Below are 18991 nucleotides of genomic sequence, written 5' to 3' on the forward strand. Positions count from 1 at the left end.
AAAAACTTGTAATTTGATAACATAATTTGCATTCAGCATTTCCTATAATCATTTTAATTAAACTCCAGTTTTTATCTTTTGTTCAACATTTACCATAAATTAAACTGTTATCACAGAGATATGTCTTGCCTTTTTGTAATTTTGATTATGCAAATGTTGAAATCCAAATAGCAGTACTCTAACATCTTACACAAGTTATGCAAATATGCAAAGTCAATGAACCATGACTGAGTTATATGGCTAAACAATCTGCATGTAAATAAAATGTGGCAATGCTAATACAACTGCATACCAAAACCCATTGACTTATTATAAGTCGTTCCCAAATCTAAATACAAACATTAACTTGTAAACTATGTAAAAGTTTCAAAGTCAATGAACCATGAAGAGGGGTGGGACTATATAATCTCCATGGAAACAATACTTGCAAATGCCAATCAATTTGCATACCAAATATCAATGACTTAACATAAGCAGTTCATCTTAAACTGATCTAATCACAAACTAATACTGTCTTTCATCTTCTACAGACCTAATTGTATGTTCCAGCTGTTTTATCTTTTCTTCTCTCCTTCATAAAATAAACCAAATTGGTGACATTCTCAACCCATTCTAAATTCAGTAATTTTTGCAATGTGTTCATAATCGCATGGGATAGGTTTTGCAAACAAAAAACTTGTAATTTGATAACATAATTTGTATTCAGCATTTCCTATAATCATCTGGTTCTCTATAGTGTAAAACATAGCCGATTTCTATTCAAATATATACTGTAAACTAACTGTTCAAGATGTAATTCTTTCCCTTCAATAAAAAATGTTTCAAAAGTATATAATGGAAAAATTTCTTTATATCTACATCGGACTGCATTGAGTTTGTTGGGAAATGTAGAATCTCTGGTTAGCTTGCTTGTTAGCTGAACCGTGACATTATTAGGTTAGGTAAACTACCCTAAGTTACGAGTAGACTAGTCCTATAGATAATCAATCTATCTGTCTGTAAGACTAGACTACTTCGAAAGGAGGGTAGTGTACCTTACCTAATAATGACTTCACGGTTCAGCAATCAAGCAAGCTAACCAAAGGTTCTTCCTTTTCCTACACACTCAATGCAATCCGCTGTAAATCTTAATCTATAATAACATTACCTTGTGATAGCTATCTCGTACTGTTTGATTTGATCATCTCTCTGTTGTATAGCCTCCACATACTGTCTGTTCTGATCATCTTGTTGTTTAATGATATCGTATTGCTCCTTTAGTTTCTGTTCTTGTTGATGCAGACTTTGTTCCTGGAGGTCAAGTTTCTTCTTAATTTGATTCATTGATTTATCAAACTCCTCAATTTTCCTTTGCTGAAGCACCAATGTTTTCTTATTTTCAACAGATTGTTCATCCTTCTCACGAATTGTCACAACTTTTTCCTCGATAATTCTTTCCGTTTCTTTTATAACTGTCAACTTTTCTTTAATCACTTTCTCTTTTTCCAGGATACATTTTTCTAAGGTTTGAACAAGCATGTGATGATCTTTTGATTTTTTATCAGCTGCCGCTTCGGCCTGAGAAAGTCTTTGTTCTAATTTGTGAATCACAGATTCTTTTTCCTTATTACAATGACACATTTGTTGCATGTCGTTTTCATGTTTATTCACTGACCTATTCAATTCAGTCACTTTTTCTTCTCTTTCCCTTAACAACTGTTTCAACTTTTCCACAGTCTGTGTCATGTCATGAGAATGTGTTGATTCAGCAAAATTTGACCTGTTATGAGATCCCATATTTTCTCTCTCAGCACGGAGATGCACACTGTTGATCAGGTCATCTTTATCAGCTAGTTCTTGTTCCAGTCTCTGTATAGTAAACTGTAACTCTCTGACAACTGACTGATGCTGACTATACAGATATACATCTGAGGAAAATCCTGTTTCAGCATCGTCTTTCTTCATGTCCCTTTCTAGTGCCTCTCTAAGTCTGTCACTATCTTCCAATGACTTTTCCAGTTTTGTACGCAGGGCCCGTATTTCTTGTAAATGTTCAAGTAGAAGGTCTTTATCCTGATCCCCTGACACCTTACTAGGTGATTTCCTTGGTGATATTTGTGTCCCCATAGATGTGCACATCTTTTCATACAGATTTACCTCATCTTTTAAAGTCCTATTCAGATCTTCTAATGCATTTAGACGGGTGGTCAAAACACTGACATTGTTTACAGGGCTTTCTCGTCCTGTCACATCAGAAAACGTCACATGTCGTGAATTGTCATTTTCTCCGTGAGAGTTTTCAAAATGTAGACTAGGGAACGTGACATCATTCCCATTGTGTAGATAGGAAGGAGTATGAGATGCATCATAAAAGTCATGACGATTGTCCATCATACGTTCTTCAGAGCCAAGCATACTTGTACATGTGTAGTCAGAAACACCGTTATGATGACTTTTCAGGAATGACCTTGAAGTACTATCTTGGGTCCTTGTAGATCTCATACTAGAGTCCATAGTTTCTGCGGTAACGTTCACATCATTAACTGAATGCCCAAATGGGGCAGTACTTCCATCAGAAGTTCCTGTTGCATGACGTAATCTTTCTGTGGATTTTTCATTTTGATTAAAATTTGACATGTCGCTGAATCTTCTTGTGTCAGATGTTGTTGATGTTGGTGATCTTATTGGTGAGACAGTGCTTTTAGAATGACTGGTTCCCATATAATCTGAAGTTCTACTATGTCCATTTGTAGTTACTGAGCCTTGACTACCCTGTACCAGTAACAGTTTATTTTGGGTAACCAGTAAACTTTGATCTAATTGACTTATTCTTGAGTTTTTTCTGATTACCTCTTCAGTCAATTTTTCAACTTCCAAATTCTTCTTGCTTAATTCCACTGTTAAACTACAAATACATAAGCATAACTATCATGATTACAGAATCATTTATTTTACTAGTGTGCATCTTACATTTGTACAATAAATATACTGCGCCCATGGAAAAGTGTTTTACCACCAAATCTAGCCTGTTATATTTAAAAATAAAATATTTATCATACTAAAGGGGATCACTGTATCCTAATTATTGTCTGTACCATATGTATGTATAATCTTGGCATATTCTTCATACAAGTGAGAGGTTTAGCTAGCTATAAAACCAGGTTCCATCCACCATTTATGAATATGACAGTTGTTTTCATTTATTTGAGCTTTAGATTTTGCCATTTGATTAGGGACTTTCCCTTTTGAATGTTCCTTTGAGTTCAGTATTTTTGTGATATTACTTTTTAGTGTAATTATATTGTATATTATATATTATAAGTATATTGTAATTTTCAAATGGTGAAATACTTTTTGACCTCTGATTGTAGATATACTTACGTTTGAATATTCTGTCTGATGCTATCGTTGCCATTAAAAAATGTGCTGTCCTCATTCACTGAAAATGAAGCCTCAGTGAAATCTTGTTCTGGAAATGTTAAAAATATTATGCTTCAGTAAAATAGTTTACTACAAATATCAAAAGTCTGTAAAACAAGCAAGAATGGAACATCTGTTTTCTCTAGATATACAATGTATCATTAAGAACCAATAATGCTCTTTCAAAAGATGCTAATGATAACCTGTTGTTTTTTATATAGATCAAACCGTTGGATTTCTTGTTTGAATGGTTTTACACATGTCATTTTTGGGGCCCTTTATAGCTTGCTGTTTGGTGTGAGCCAAGGCTCTGTGTTGAAGACTGACTTTGACCCATTATGTTTTACATTTACAAATTGTGACATGGATGAGAGAGTTGTCTACTTGGCACACACCACATCTTCTTATATCTAACTACATTTAAAAACAATATATAGGCAAGTCATATCTTTAACCCGAGTAAATGTTATTTTGACTTTTGATAAGGAAGTAAAATAGACATACCTAATAAAGTTGATGACATAGACTGAATCATATGACGCGATTTGTCTACTTTCTGTTTAATTCCTCTCATGTTACCATGGCTACCATCTTCATCAACATACATTAATTCACTTAAAAATTCACTCAATTCATTAAGCCATCCTTCTAACTGAACACATGAATTCTGAGTTTCGGCTAATTTTTTGCGTAGGAAAATAATTTCAGTTTTGTGTGTTTCAATGATCTGTTTTGTGGGCGAACCCTGAGAAATGTTATGACCATCTAATTGATCTTGATTTTGATATCTCTTCAATTCTAATTTCAAATCAGATATACTGTTTTCCAATCCTGATATTTTCTGTCTTAGGTAGAGGTTATTTTCTTCTGAGGCAGACAGTTTACACTGTAAGTCACGTACAGACTGACGAGGGATAAATGTGTCGTCCATATCATGATGTGTTTGTGTTGACATTCCACCCATACTTGTGTCTCTCTGACCCATACTTGCGTCTCTCTGAAAAAACAACATGTCATAAACAAATGTTAACAAATGACTTCCTTTAAATCTATATCTTATTTCAATGTGTCATCCTCATATATTTTTTAAGTATTAAGAATGCATGATGTATCCTCCTAATCGAACAAAAAAATAAATTAAACATGTTTGTCCAATTTGTAAGCAAACTGGTAATCATGCACCATAAGTATTAAAATTCTTAAAACAATCTTGAAAATTTACAGTAACAAACATGTCAGCAATGCTGTTTAAACTAGGGATGGCAACAAGTACTCGCTCGGAAGGCCGAGTACTCGAGTACAGTTTTAGTACTCGGATACTCGTTTGCCTGTTATACATCTTGAGATATTACTCTTCATATTTCCACTCACTTTAGTTCCGTTGAAATGTCCCCTTAGTAATACTAAATAAAATCAATTTACAACCTAAATATGTTAGTCCTTAGGTTACTATTTGTTATAGTAGTACCGGCAGCAACGTCCTTTCCTTCCGAGGGAATGTTTTCATGGTCACTACTTGTATCAAAAAATAGAAAGCCAAACAGTACTAGTCTTTCGTCTGAAATTGTTGACCAGATCATATTTCTTAACAAGAACAAAATCAAAGTGACCTGACTGTGGTGAACCCTACGCTTCTGATAAGAGACATTTTTACCGGTGTTTGTACACGGATCAACACTTTCATGGATTAATAATTAACTCATCACAAGCCGTAAAAACTTACCTTTGTTTGTTAATCAAGACTTCTAGGTAAACGTGATTGGTATGAGATGTACATATAAATTAATTTAATTACTCTTTATTTATATAAAAAAAAAAAGAACCAACAGAGGATCAAGCTATGTTCTTAGTACGTTTGTCTTTCGTAAATATGTGTATGATAGTAATAACAAAAACACTGCATCCCACCTAAAATCTAAATTTTTCAATAGACGTTTGAGATTCACCCGAGTACTCGCGAGTACTCGAGTATCATGAACGAGTATCCGAGTATTAAATTTCAAATCTTTTGACATCCCTAGTTTAAACATATAGCCTGTTAGTAGTTCTTCACAATTCATGCTAGAGTTCCAAAATTATTTATGAAGTTATTCAGGCAAGTTAAAACATGTTATTTCACAGCTTATTCCTCATTTAAATTTTCATTTGAAACTAATTTTTTTGAAATTTCTGGGAACGTAAATCTTTTAAACATATATAACTAGAAAAGGAAAAAACTTGGCACAGTGCCTGCCATTGACTTCAAGCAATATCTTTTTATCATACAATGACTTAACAACTAGTTGTACCTGTGACAATTGCGATTTTATTACAGCTTTATATTTGTCCATCACTATCTTTAGTTGTCTGACCTGGTCCTTCAACTCAGAAACATTATCTGTATTTCCATAACTTTTGTATTTTTCTGAGAAATCGGACTCTGAAGATTCTGTTTGTGAGTCCACCAGTAGTTCAGGAATATTATCGTAAGAAAGAGTCCTGTTATTCTTACACAAGTTTCTACCTCCAAGAGCCATGACAATATTTGATTCACTGTTTGAGCGGCTTCCTAGAGGACTCTTAAATACTAGTCCATTTTCCTCTAATAAGTTACGATAATATTTCATCTTTTTGGTCTGAAGTCTAACAGTGCCCTCAGTGGCTTCTAGTTTGCCCTCTAAGGCTTGCAATCTGCCACGAGCTTCCATCAAAAGACTTTTGAGAACATCTGGACTATCTCTATCGGAAGAGTTAGTTCTCATTGGTGTAGGCTTTTGTATTTGAGGAATTTTAGAATTCCTCTTCTGACTTTTGTTTTCAATCTGACCATTTGTTATAATTGCATCACTCCAAGGTGCTGTTTGGCATGAAACATGCGATTTGTCATGTCTTGCACCAACATTGTCCAACTGTGTCTTAAGATTTCTAATCTCATTTGCCATTTGCACTATAAGCTCAGGATTGAATCCTTCTGAGTTAGCACTTTGTGAATTTAAAGCAATCTGCTTTTTAAGAAGCATATTCAATTCTTCAAGATTACCAAGTTGTACTTTCAATTTTAAGTTTTCATTTTGCAAGTCTGTTAAATTTGGTACATCATTCAAGTCCATAGAATCGACAGCAAAGCCTATGCTTGATTTAAGTTTCCTGATCTCTTCATTCTTAACACTTAATTCCTGTGTAAGTCTTTCTATTTCCAAATGCATTATGGGTAAACTACTAACATCACTATCATTTCGTCCTGGAATCTCTCGACTATCAAAACCATCAACTTTACGACGTAACTCATCATTTTCCTTCCCAGCTTTGTCAAACTGATTTTTCATTTGACGAATAAACTTTCTCAACATGGGCGCAGACATTTCTGACAAGCTCTGACGATTCAAAGGAATATCAGAATCAGTTGATGATGGCGACCACGTTTTCAGAAGTTGTGGCTTTTTATTTTGCACCAACGGCCAAGAGTAGGAATGTTGTGGAACTTCAATATCTTGATTACGTGGAGTGGTGTCACTTGACCGTCTGGAGTCAGAAGTATTAGCAGTATCGCTAGACTGGTCACTGAATCTTCTTTCCATGTCAAAATGGTCATCCTGTGAACAATCCTTGGATCCTGAAATCATTGAAACAGAAAATGTTATACTGTTCCCATAATGTAAATTCAAAAAAAAAAAACTGTTCTACTTAGATATTCATAAAAATATCATGGAAGAATAAACATAATCTGGTCTACTGTTTCCATAAAGCAAACTTGTAAAAAAAACCCAACAATTATGTTCTACTGTTAAGTATTCATTAAAAATTTTGTAGATTAAATAGAATAGCAAGCAAACATGCAGTAATGTGAACCTTAACCATATCAACAGTGACATCTTTTTTCTCCCATTTTTCATCAACATATAATGCAAATCAATTTCATTCCTCAACATAATAAATCAATTCAACGATAACTTGTTGATGAAAATATCTCATTACCACACATTTTTCAATCCAGAAACATATGAGAAATGAAGAGTTACCTTTCCTGGGTGACCTGGATTTCTGTTGTTCCAATTGCTGCTGTAGTTTGTTATTCCTCTGAATTCCAGCTTCTAATTCTCTTTTCAGTGTCTGTATTGCAGCTAATTCAGCCTCTAGATTGTGTGATTTCTCACTGAAATATAAAACATGTCTCTTAAAATGTTTATGAAATTTTTCGATCAGAAATGTTTGTGAATACGGAAGTGTTTTTCCAAGACCCACTACAGAAAAATTGGAACAAATCTTTTGGACAATGGACAATTCACCACGTATAGGGCTTAAAATCATATTTTTATTTTTTCTCTCATTTATAAATCAATAGGGGTTTCTCAGGGGTTCCAAGAAATAGTCATTTATAGAATATAGTAGCAAGTTAAAAAAAATCACAGTTTTAATTTTTTATCTTCTTTTAAATGGCATTTTTTACTGCTTTGATACATTTAAAAACAATTTTAGTATAATAATTCATATCTATAAATACAGAAATGCACTATCCCTTTACATGTCTTATATGAGATCCACCTATAACTGTCAACATTACATTATATAGTTTTTATTTTGATTGTAAAATTTAATTACACCAGTTAATTAATTTCTCTCACTTATGAATTGACTTATACAAAGCTGAATTAATATTTTATTAAAATATATTAAATTTTTATTTCAAATTATAATTAAAATGAAAATATTCCATTAAATATCAACAATAGTTAATCTCCTTTCCATGTACTGAATGTGGAATATTTGTTCCTTTAGACAAACAGTAATCTTAATTTACTATTTTATTGATATTAAGGATTAAGGATTATAATATTAAAATATTGACAAAAACATATTATTTGAGTTGAGTGTCTTTGGGATATGGAATTCCAGCTCCTATATCATGAGTATGTAACATTTACATTGTAGAGATGTCTAAAACAATAAAATAACAAAGTACTCACAACATTGATTTTTCCTTTAGATCCAACAGAATTTGTTTTTCAGCTTCCTGAATCCTGTGCAGCTCATTCAATTCTCTTTGTATAAAGTCCTGGTACTGTGAAAAAGAAAACACAAATCAAATCATCCAATATCAACCTGTTTTTCTTCTTTTTTTTCTTATCTTTGAAAACACACTCAAAAAATATTTTAGGGAAGTTTGTCTGGGATTTCAAAAAGTGTAATTTTTCTAATAAAAAACATTAAATATTTTGACATCCTGAATAATTTCTTTCAGTTGTTATCAAATTCAAACTTATAAATGTTAAAACTTATTCAAGGAAAAAATAAAACATATTCCAAGGGAGATAATTCTTACCTGGTCAGTATTTCCATGTCCATCAGAGTTGTCTCTCATGTAATACACTTGTTTTTCTGTTGTGTGGACTTCTTTCATACTTTGGTGAGCTGATTCAAGTTGTTTCCGTAAAGAATTCTATAGAAATGAAACAAAAACAAAGATAAAATATGTTTTGCTAATAAAATTAATCTATAATATTATCATAATATCCCAATTCATATTTTTTTAGTTAGAAAAGTATGTTTTCAACCAGGTGCTCCGCAGGGCGCAGCTTTATATGACTGCAGAGGTCGAACCCTGAACAGTTGGGGCAAGTATGGACAAAACATTCAAGCGTGATACAGCTCTGAATTTGGATTGTGATCAAATTTTGACATTACATGTTTTTTTTTTTACACAAAACAAATGTCAAGATTTTACAAATCAATTAAAGATTTCTTCTTCAAACTTTTTAAATCTAAAATTAAATAGTTGACACAGCATAGGTTTCTGACACAGAATGAATGTGGTCTAATGAACTTAAAAGTTTTTTTTTGCCTTTGAGCAATTCACTATGCTGTTGAATATTAATCCTCTCAAAAAAATGTTTGAAGAAATTTTCTTTTTATTTATGAAATCTGAAATGAGAAAAATTTACCCCCCCCCCTTTTTTTTTCACATCCCTGTTTCCCTTTTTCCAAAACTGATATCAATTCAAATTTCTAATGGAGTTTGCAACAATAACTACTCTTTAAAATACATCATAAAATATTAAAATGTAAAATAAAGTGCTTGTTATCACTGAATGGTAAAGATTGGTTGGTAGTAAAAGTGAATATACATTGTTTATTGTATAAAACAATAAAAAAAACTTCATCAGCAACATTTTATATTGGCAAATTTCCAATGAAGTTATTTACATAAAGTCATTGGCAAATAAAAATAGAAAATGACATCATAGTCATGTCTGGCAAATGTCCAACATACATTATCTAAAAACATTTTAGATAAGATAAGGAAAAAAAGCTTCATCAGCAACATTTTATATTGGCAAATTTCCAATGAAGTTATTTACATAAAATTATTGGCAAATAAAAATAGAAAATGACATCATAGTCATGTCTGGCAAATTTCCAACATATAATATCAACTACTATTCTATACAAAGAAAGATAACTCCAATTGAAAATTAATTGCTATTGCACAATATTGTGCAATTAGATATTTCTTGCTACAGTAGACTCCGGCCAATCGGATACCCAAAATGTCAGCTAAAAATATCCGATTGTCCGATATATTCAATTAGCCGATGAACGTATATTCCTCCAAGTTTGTTTTTTTAAATTGACAGACACAACCCTAAGATACCAATAGCTATTATAGCTGCTTTATTAATGGAAATTTGTAACTAATCTCAATGTTTTTTTCAGGTACAAGTTCGGATAAATCGGTTGATTGAGTGGTAATAGATCGATCAGTTGATTACAATGTATTTTGTTTAACTGTCAGTCTGTTGATTTTTTAATTATGTGTTGATTATCTGAATAAAATATGTACCTCTTAAATAATGAGACTTGTTGTTTTTGCGTGATTTGTTTCATTTGTGTGTTAAAACAGGTAAAAGCTAAAAATAACTGAATTCTCGGAAGTAGGCCACAGGTAAATCTATTAATAGCTTAAGAAGGTGATCGAACTCGGATCTAATTTTCTACAGTTTTTTATTTATGAAACACATTTCCATTTCAAGTAATACAACTACTTTTATGATTATAAAATTGGACATCAAGATGAGGAAAATTAATTTACTTTTCTATCTTATCTGCCGTGGTTCAAAATAAAAAGCTGAATATTATGTAAACTAGGAAAATGGCGTACATGTGTACAAGTTACATAATTCTATTTCACCTGGGATATGCTATTGACACACGATTCCTTATTTTTACACGGGACTTTTATATATATTTTAATAAATTGTTGAGAAAGAGGTACTTTTCATTCATATTTAATAATTATTGATGAACATCACGCACAGTTTATTATTTCTGTCGTGTCCTTGTTTGTGAAGTAAATGATAACGATCACATTTTGATAAACACATAACAAACACATCTTAGGCAAAATATAATATCAGATTCATAAAATAAACAAGACAACAAGAAGAAACATGTTTTATTTGACTATAAAAGATCGTTTTATTAATAAAATGAAACATTTCTGTACTGAAATTTTCTTAAACTTCGTAATGGCGCAACTTCCGGCTCATTTCCTGTCAAGAAAAATATGAAATTATTTCAAAATATTCGATTGTACATGGTTTCACACATTTTTCATGAATATTCCTATCCAATTAGCCGATATATTCTAATAACCGATATTCGATTATCCGATGTATTTTGACTGAAATGTATAGGGAATGGTTCGGTGTTTTGAAATAATATTACAATAGCCGATATATTCGTTTAGCCGATATCCGATTAGGTGGAGTCTACTGTATTGTGCAATACTGTGCAATTGAAATTTTTTTGCTATTGCACAATACTTGATATGGAATCCTGATTTGGACCAACTTGAAAACTGAGCCCATAATCAAAAATCAAAGTACATATTTAGATAAAGCATATCAAATAAGCCCAAGAATTTAATTTTTGTTAAAATCAAACTTAGTTTAATTTTGGACCCTTTGGACCTTAATGTAGACCAATTTGAAAACTGGACCAAAAATCAAGAATCTACATACACAGTTAGATTTGGCATATCAAAGAACCCATTTATTCAATTTTTGATGAAATCAAACAAAGTTTAATTTTGGACCCCCATTTGGACCAACTTGAAAACTAGGCCAATAATTAAAAATCTAAGTACATTTCTAAATTCAGCATATCAAAGAACCCCAAGGATTCAATTTTTGTTAAAATCAAACTAAGTTTAATTTTGGACCCTTTGGACCTTAATGTAGACCAATTTGAAAACAGGACCAAAAATTAAGAATCTACATACATAGTTAGATTCGGCATATCAAAGAACCCCAATTATTCAATTTATGATGAAAATCACACAAAGTTCAATTTTGGACCCTTTGGGCCTCTTTTTCCTAAACTGTTAGGACCAAAACTCCCAAAATCAAACCCAACCTTCCTTTTATTGTCATAAACCTTGTGTTTAAATTTCATAGAGTTCTATTTACTTATACTAAAGTTATTGTGCGAAAACCAAAAATAATGCTTATTTGGGCCCTTTTTTGGCCCCTAATTCATAAACTGTTGTGACCCCAACTCCAAATATCAATCCCAACCTTCCTTTTGTGGTCATAAACCTTGTGTTAAAATTTCATTGATTTCTATTTACTTATACTAAAGTTATTGTGCGAAAACCAAGAATAATGCTTATTTGGGCCCTTTTTTGGCCCTTAATTTCTAAACTGTTGGAACCAAAACTCCCAAAATCAATCCCAACCTTCCTTTTGTGGTCATAGACCTTGTGTCAAAATTTCATAGATTTCTATTCACTTAAACTAAAGTTATAGTGCGAAAACCAAGAAAACGCTTATTTGGGCCCTTTTTGGCCCCTTATTCCTAAAATGTTGGGACCAAAACTCCCAAAATCAATCCCAACCTTCCTTTTGTGGTCATAAACCTTGTGTTAAAATTTCATTGATTTCTATTCACTTTTACTAAAGTTAGAGTGCGAAAACTAAAAGTATTCGGACGACGATGACGACGACGACGCAGACGACGACGCCAATGTGATAGCAATATACGACCAAAAAATTAAAATTTTTGCGGTCGTATAAAAATTAGAGCTATATATTTGTCTCCCAAAAGTTAAACTTACAATTTGTTCCCTGAAGTCTTCTTCTGTTTGTTTAGCAGCTTTAAGGGCCTCTGTTTTTACTGCTAACTGAAGTTTAAGTTCCTCTAAGGCTACATGAAATCCTGCTTTAGGACTCCTTGATCCATCTCTGTCTAACTGAAGCTTTAATTCGCTAATTTCATCTGTGAAATGATAGTATTTGATTAAGTTGCTTTCAATGATAATATTTTATGACAAGTCAATTGTTTTATAAACATTCTATTTCATTTTAGGGTAAAAATTATCAATGCTTTCGTAAAACTAATCAAAGTTTTCAGGATAAAATTAAGAAGATGTGCTATGATTTATAATGAGACAACAATATAAATAATGACGATCAAAGCAATTATTAGTCCCTGTTCAACCTTCAACAATGAGAAAAACCCATACCTTATAGTCAGCTATAAAACCCTATAAAGTACTTTTTTGACATAGTTTTTGTTTTGAAATAAAAAACAATAAAATAGAACTATATTGTGATTACCTTTTTTCTTCGCTAACTGATTCCTAAGTTCATCAGCCTCATCTCTAAGTCTGTTATTATCCATTATAGTTCCACGTGATGCTGCATGTACCTGCTGCAATCTGTTGATTAGTTTGTCTTTTTCTTGTCCACTCTCAACCAAGGTCTAAACAAAACAATGTTAGATCTTCATTCAATTTTTGACCTTTGATACGACTGCCTGTGAAATTGTTATCAACTTTCTTTTTCTTTTCTTGCATAAAAAGACAAGCGACACATATCAAAATCATTTGCAATCTATGTTAAAAGTCAAACAGATTTTTTTTTCTTAAGCCAACACTGAAATATTTACATATCCAGGACATTTTCAAGTATTTTGATATAAGCCATTCTTGTAATTTAACACAACTCATATATTTTTATATTTCCAACAATTTTCAACCAGGTGCTCCGCAGGGCGCAGCTTTATACGACCGTAGAGGTCGAACCCTGAACAGTTGGGGCAAGTATGGACAAAACATTCAAGCGTGATACAGCTCTGAATTTGGATTGTGATCAAATTTTTGACATTACATGGTTTCTTTTTTACACAAAACAAATGTCAAGATTTTACAAATCAATTAAAGATTTCTTCTTCAAACTTTTTAAATCTAAAATTAAATTGTTGACACAGCATAGGTTTCTGACACAGAATGAATGTGGTCTAATGAACTTAAAAAGTTTTTTTTTGCCTTTGAGCAATTCACTATGCTGTTGAATATTAATCCTCTCAAAAAAATGTTTGAAGAAATTTTCTTTTTATTTATGAAATCTGAAATGAGAAAAATTTAACCCCCCCCTTTTTTTTCACATCCCCGTTTCCCTTTTTCCAAAACTGATATCAATTCAAATTTCTAATGGAGTTTGCAACAATAACTACTCTTTTAAATACATCATAAAATATTAAAATGTAAAATAAAGTGCTTGTTATCACTGAATGGTAAAGATTGGTTGGTAGTAAAAGTGAATATACATTGTTTATTGTATAAAACAATAAAAAAAACTTCATCAGCAACATTTTATATTGGCAAATTTCCAATGAAGTTATTTACATAAAGTTATTGGCAAATAAAAATAGAAAATGACATCATAGTCATGTCTGGCAAATGTCCAACATACATTATCTAAAAACATTTTAGATAAGATAAGGAAAAAAAGCTTCATCAGCAACATTTTATATTGGCAAATTTCCAATGAAGTTATTTACATAAAGTTATTGGCAAATAAAAATAGAAAATGACATCATAGTCATGTCTGGCAAATTTCCAACATATATAATCAACTACTATTCTATACAAAGAAAGATAACTCCAATTGAAAATTAATTGCTATTGCACAATATTGTGCAATTAGATATTTCTTGCTATTGTGCAATACTGTGCAATTGAAAATTTCTTGCTATTGCACAATACTTGATATGGAATCCTGATTTGGACCAACTTGAAAACTGGGCCCATAATCAAAAATCAAAGTACATATTTAGATAAAGCATATCAAATAAGCCCAAGAATTTAATTTTTGTTAAAATCAAACTTAGTTTAATTTTGGACCCTTTGGACCTTAATGTAGATCAATTTGAAAACTGGACCAAAAATGAAGAATCTACATACACAGTTAGATTTGGCATATCAAAGAACCCCTTTATTCAATTTTTGATGAAATCAAACAAAGTTTAATTTTGGACCCCCATTTGGACCAACTTGAAAACTAGGCCAATAATTAAAAATCTAAGTACATTTTTAAATTCAGCATATCAAAGAACCCCAAGGATTCAATTTTGGTTAAAATCAAACTAAGTTTAATTTTGGACCCTTTGGACCTTAATGTAGACCAATTTGAAAACGGGACCATAAATTAAGAATCTACATACATAGTAAGATTCGGCATATCAAAGAACCCCAATTATTCAATTTTTGATGAAATCATACAAAGTTCAATTTTGGACCCTTTGGGCCCCTTATTCCTAAACTGTTAGGACCAAAACGCCCAAAATCAAACCCAACCTTCCTTTTATGGTCATAAACCTTGTGTTTAAATTTCATAGATTTCTATTTACTTATACTAAAGTTATGGTGCAAAAACCAAAAATAATGCTTATTTTGGCCCCTTTTTGGCCCCTAATTCATAAACTGTTGTGACCTCAACTCCCAAAATCAATCCCAACCTTCCTTTTGTGGTCATAAACCTTGTGTTAAACTTTCATTGACTTCTATTTACTTAAACTAAAGTTATTGTGCGAAAACCAAGAATAATGCTAATTTGGGCCCTTTTTTGGCCCCTAATTCCTAAACTGTTGAAACCAAAACTCCCAAAATCAATCCCAACCGTTCTTTTGTGGTCATAAACCTTGTGTCAAAATTTCATAGATTTCTATTAACTTAAACTAAAGTTATAGTGTGAAAACCAAGAAAATGCTTATTTGGGCCCTTTTTGGCCCCTAATTCCTAAAATGTTGGGACCAAAACTCCCAAAATCAATACCAATCTTCCTTTTGTGGTCATAAACCTTGTGTTAAAATTTCATAGATTTCCATTCACTTTTACTAAAGTTAGAGTGCGAAAACTAAAAGTATTCGGACGCAGGACGACGACGACGACGACGACGACGACGACGACGCAGACGCCAACGTGATAGCAATATACGACGAAAAATTTTTCAAATTTTGCGGTCGTATAAAAAAGAATTAACTGGTATGGTACACTATCATTGCATATTGAATCTTTTTATTATCAAGCCAATTCAAAATCAAATTAGAGTGTTTGTGAAAACATGTTTGCGACTGAGATCAAAAAAGAGATGACTATGGATTTCAACAAATAGCACAAATGAAAAAAAAAATGACTTATAAACTTGATTTTTTTTTATACAATTCTAAAAAGCTTGGTTACATTCTCCCTCTTACTTCAATAGTTTTGTCCTTATCTTTAAGTGCTCCAGCAAGTTTGTCTATGCCCTGTCTGTGATCCTGTTCAATATCAATTAGTTGGTCTTCTGAACTCTAAATGAAAAAAAATTACTTGAAGTTAGAATTAATTTGATGTTTTATTAGTACAAGAATGAGTCTAATTAGATCACATTTCTATCTAATCATAAAATATAAATCTGAATTGCTGTAATAGTTCCTTTTTTTTTAAAATTCAGTCATCCTTCATAAAGTATCTATACAATATGCCAGGCGTAAAATCAGCCAGTCTCAGCAAGATGTTAATAAATTGAGCACATATTTCAACAATTCTGCCATTTGACAATACCAAATTCTTTAAAAAAAGAAAACTATCAGACCTAAACAAAACAATAAAATGACTTTGGACTGATTAAATGAGACTCAGTTGGAATAAACTTGTTAATAATTCATGAAAACTTGACCTACCTTTGAACTTAGTTGTTTCCTATTAAGTTCTGCTTGTAACTGTTGAAGTTTGTTATGGAGATCTGACATTTCTTTATTAGATCTCTCCATCAACTCTCGTATATCCTCGTCTTTAGACTTCAGTTTCTTCAATAGATTATTCAGAGCCTCTGCATTGGCAGCTGTTGCCTTAGACTGTTCGGACATTACATCCTGAAGATGAAAATAAGGACCCTTTTAACTAACTTTCAGCGTAACACCTGGAGAAACTTACAAAATGTTTACCACAATATTCTATCCAGGAATAAATATATTTAATAGAATCATAAAACTTTATCTGCTTGTTCTCAATCCCTAAGAATTTTTTTTATTGCAAAATTAAAATTATTTTGGCCAACTTGAAAGTTGAATTGTGTTGTTCAATTTCTACTGTAAAACAAAGCTTTTGGTAGTCCTGAAGTAGCATACACTCAAGAGCATGACTGCTGTTGGGCAAATATCATTGAAGAGAAAACCAAAGACTTTATATTTGGTATAATATAATTTACCTTTAAGATTGCAAAATTAACGGGGAAGAGTATAGACTGTAGTCAACTTAAAGTAAAATTAGTAAGTTTTCCTGATAACTTGACATGTGTCCATGTGTTCATGCTGAATGTATCCTTGGACAACATTCAAACTTGATACAGCTCTGAATTTGGATTTTGATCAAATTTTTGACATAATATGGGTTTCTTACACAAAACAAATGTCAAGATCTTACAAATCTATTGCACAATATTGTGCAATTAAAGTTTTCTCCTTTAAACTTTTCAAAAATTTGAAATTTGAAAAATTGGGAAAAAAGAATTTGAAAACTACTACCCCCCCTCCCCCCCCTTTTTTTTTTTTTTTAGCAGTCAAAAACCTGACATTTCTTTATACATAATTAACAAGTAGTGTAAGGGAGGTAAATCCGAACATACCCAACATTGTATGTTAAATGTTCTTGAATTACCTCCCTTACACTGCTTTTAAATTGTCTTAATGGGTTGTCCATTGACCAGAAAAACCTAGTTTTTCCCCTTTTTTTGCCCCTAATCCAAAACATTTTGAGCCATAACCCCCAAAGTCAATACTTACTATCCCTTCATTGTATGGAAACTTGTGGTATCATTTCAGAGAGACTCATACACTTAAACCCAAGTTATAATTTGAAAACTACAAAAATGCTTATTTTGGGCCCCCTTTTTGGCCCCCAATTCCTAAACTATTAGGACCATAACCCCCCAAAAATCAATACTAACTATCCCTTCATAGTATGAAAACTTGTGGTATAATTTCAGAGAGATTCATACACAAGTTATTGTTTGAAAACTACAAAAATGCTTATTTTGGGCTGCTTTTTGGCCCCTAATTCCAAAACTATTGGGACCATAACCCCCAAAATCAATCCCAACCTTACTTAATTGGTATTGAACCTTCTGGTAAAAATTTATAAAGATACATTCACTAAAGTTATTGTCCGGAAACTAAATGCGTTTTTGGACGACAACGGCATGATAGTATTATATGACGCAAAAAAAATTTTGCCGTCATATAATAAAAGTTTTTTCAACAAGAATAAAATATAATCATATCTGTTTAATATTACAACTTTTCACCAAAAGTTCATTAATACTACTATACCTGCAGTAAATCATCTTTCTCTTTCAACTGTTTCTTTAATCTATTTAACTCTTCATTACTAGAATTGCCACTCCACTGTGAAGTCTAAAAAAAAGTAACATTATATATATACTAATATTTTATTCAATGGTCTTCCAAGTTTGGATATAAATTAAATAATAAGCATAATGAAAATTAGCAGATTATAGCCAGACATGATTGTTAATAAATGATGAAATACTAGGAAAATTATAACATTGCAATTAATAGTAGCATAACTTAAATGGGTGAATTTGATTATATAAAACAAAACTTTAAAAAATCTCATATACTTTTTAAAGCACAATTATCTCTTCTTACCATTCATTGCACAGCATATAAACAATTACCTCAAGATTTCTCTCTTTCTCTGCCAAACTAGTCTGAAGTCTTTTAATCATGCTATCTTTCTCCCTAAGAACCCTTGCATGGTTGTCTAAAGCATCCTGCAGATAAAACAACAGTAATTCACATTTTGTTCAAATATTGAAAGGAACAGTATTTACTTTTTTGCTCAGGTATTGAAATGTAACCATATTTAATTTTTGCTTTGATATTGAAATGTCACAGTATTCACATTTTTGCTCAAATATTAAAATATAACAGTATTCACATTTTTGCTCAAAAATTGAAATGTAACAGTATTCTCATTTTTGCTCAAATATTGAAATGCAACAGTATTCACATTTTTGGCTCAAATATTGAAAAGTAGCAGTATTCATATTTTTGCTCAATTATTGCAATGTACATATTCTGTTATTTTACAAAAGCTTAATGTATAATATTTACTATGTACATTGTACTGCAAGAAGCACTCTAATATTAAACTGACAATAATGACAATAACTGGTATGTTCTGACACTGAATGTACCATATCAAATCAAAGACTTTGTCCATCTTTGTTTAAAAATGGCTAACACTGATTAAATTTACTCCTCTTTATTC

General features: G+C 31.7%; 1 protein-coding gene across 11 annotated transcripts in view; it reads right to left on the bottom strand.

Annotated features, from left to right (window-relative positions):
* The window catches only part of LOC139511619 (myomegalin-like), an 86416-nt gene that overhangs the window by 13932 nt on the left and 53493 nt on the right, over positions 1-18991 (bottom strand). For 10 of the 11 annotated variants that reach the window (XM_071298535.1, XM_071298541.1, XM_071298531.1 and 7 more), the window contains 13 exons: positions 18396-18491; positions 18028-18111; positions 16381-16572; positions 15913-16008; positions 12993-13137; positions 12491-12651; positions 8699-8815; positions 8343-8437; positions 7398-7531; positions 5688-6991; positions 3904-4396; positions 3361-3448; positions 1148-2884 (listed from right to left, as the gene is read on the bottom strand). In XM_071298535.1, coding sequence (XP_071154636.1) covers positions 1148-2884; positions 3361-3448; positions 3904-4396; positions 5688-6991; positions 7398-7531; positions 8343-8437; positions 8699-8815; positions 12491-12651; positions 12993-13137; positions 15913-16008; positions 16381-16572; positions 18028-18111; positions 18396-18491 — 4742 coding nt within the window. Of the gene's footprint in view, positions 1-487; positions 572-1147; positions 2885-3360; positions 3449-3903; positions 4397-5687; positions 6992-7397; positions 7532-8342; positions 8438-8698; positions 8816-12490; positions 12652-12992; positions 13138-15912; positions 16009-16380; positions 16573-18027; positions 18112-18395; positions 18492-18991 lie in introns of those variants that run through there. The other variant, XM_071298542.1, reaches the window with a different exon arrangement.

Source organism: Mytilus edulis, chromosome 2 (genome assembly GCF_963676685.1).
Source record: "Mytilus edulis chromosome 2, xbMytEdul2.2, whole genome shotgun sequence".
Classification (NCBI taxonomy): domain Eukaryota; kingdom Metazoa; phylum Mollusca; class Bivalvia; order Mytilida; family Mytilidae; genus Mytilus; species Mytilus edulis.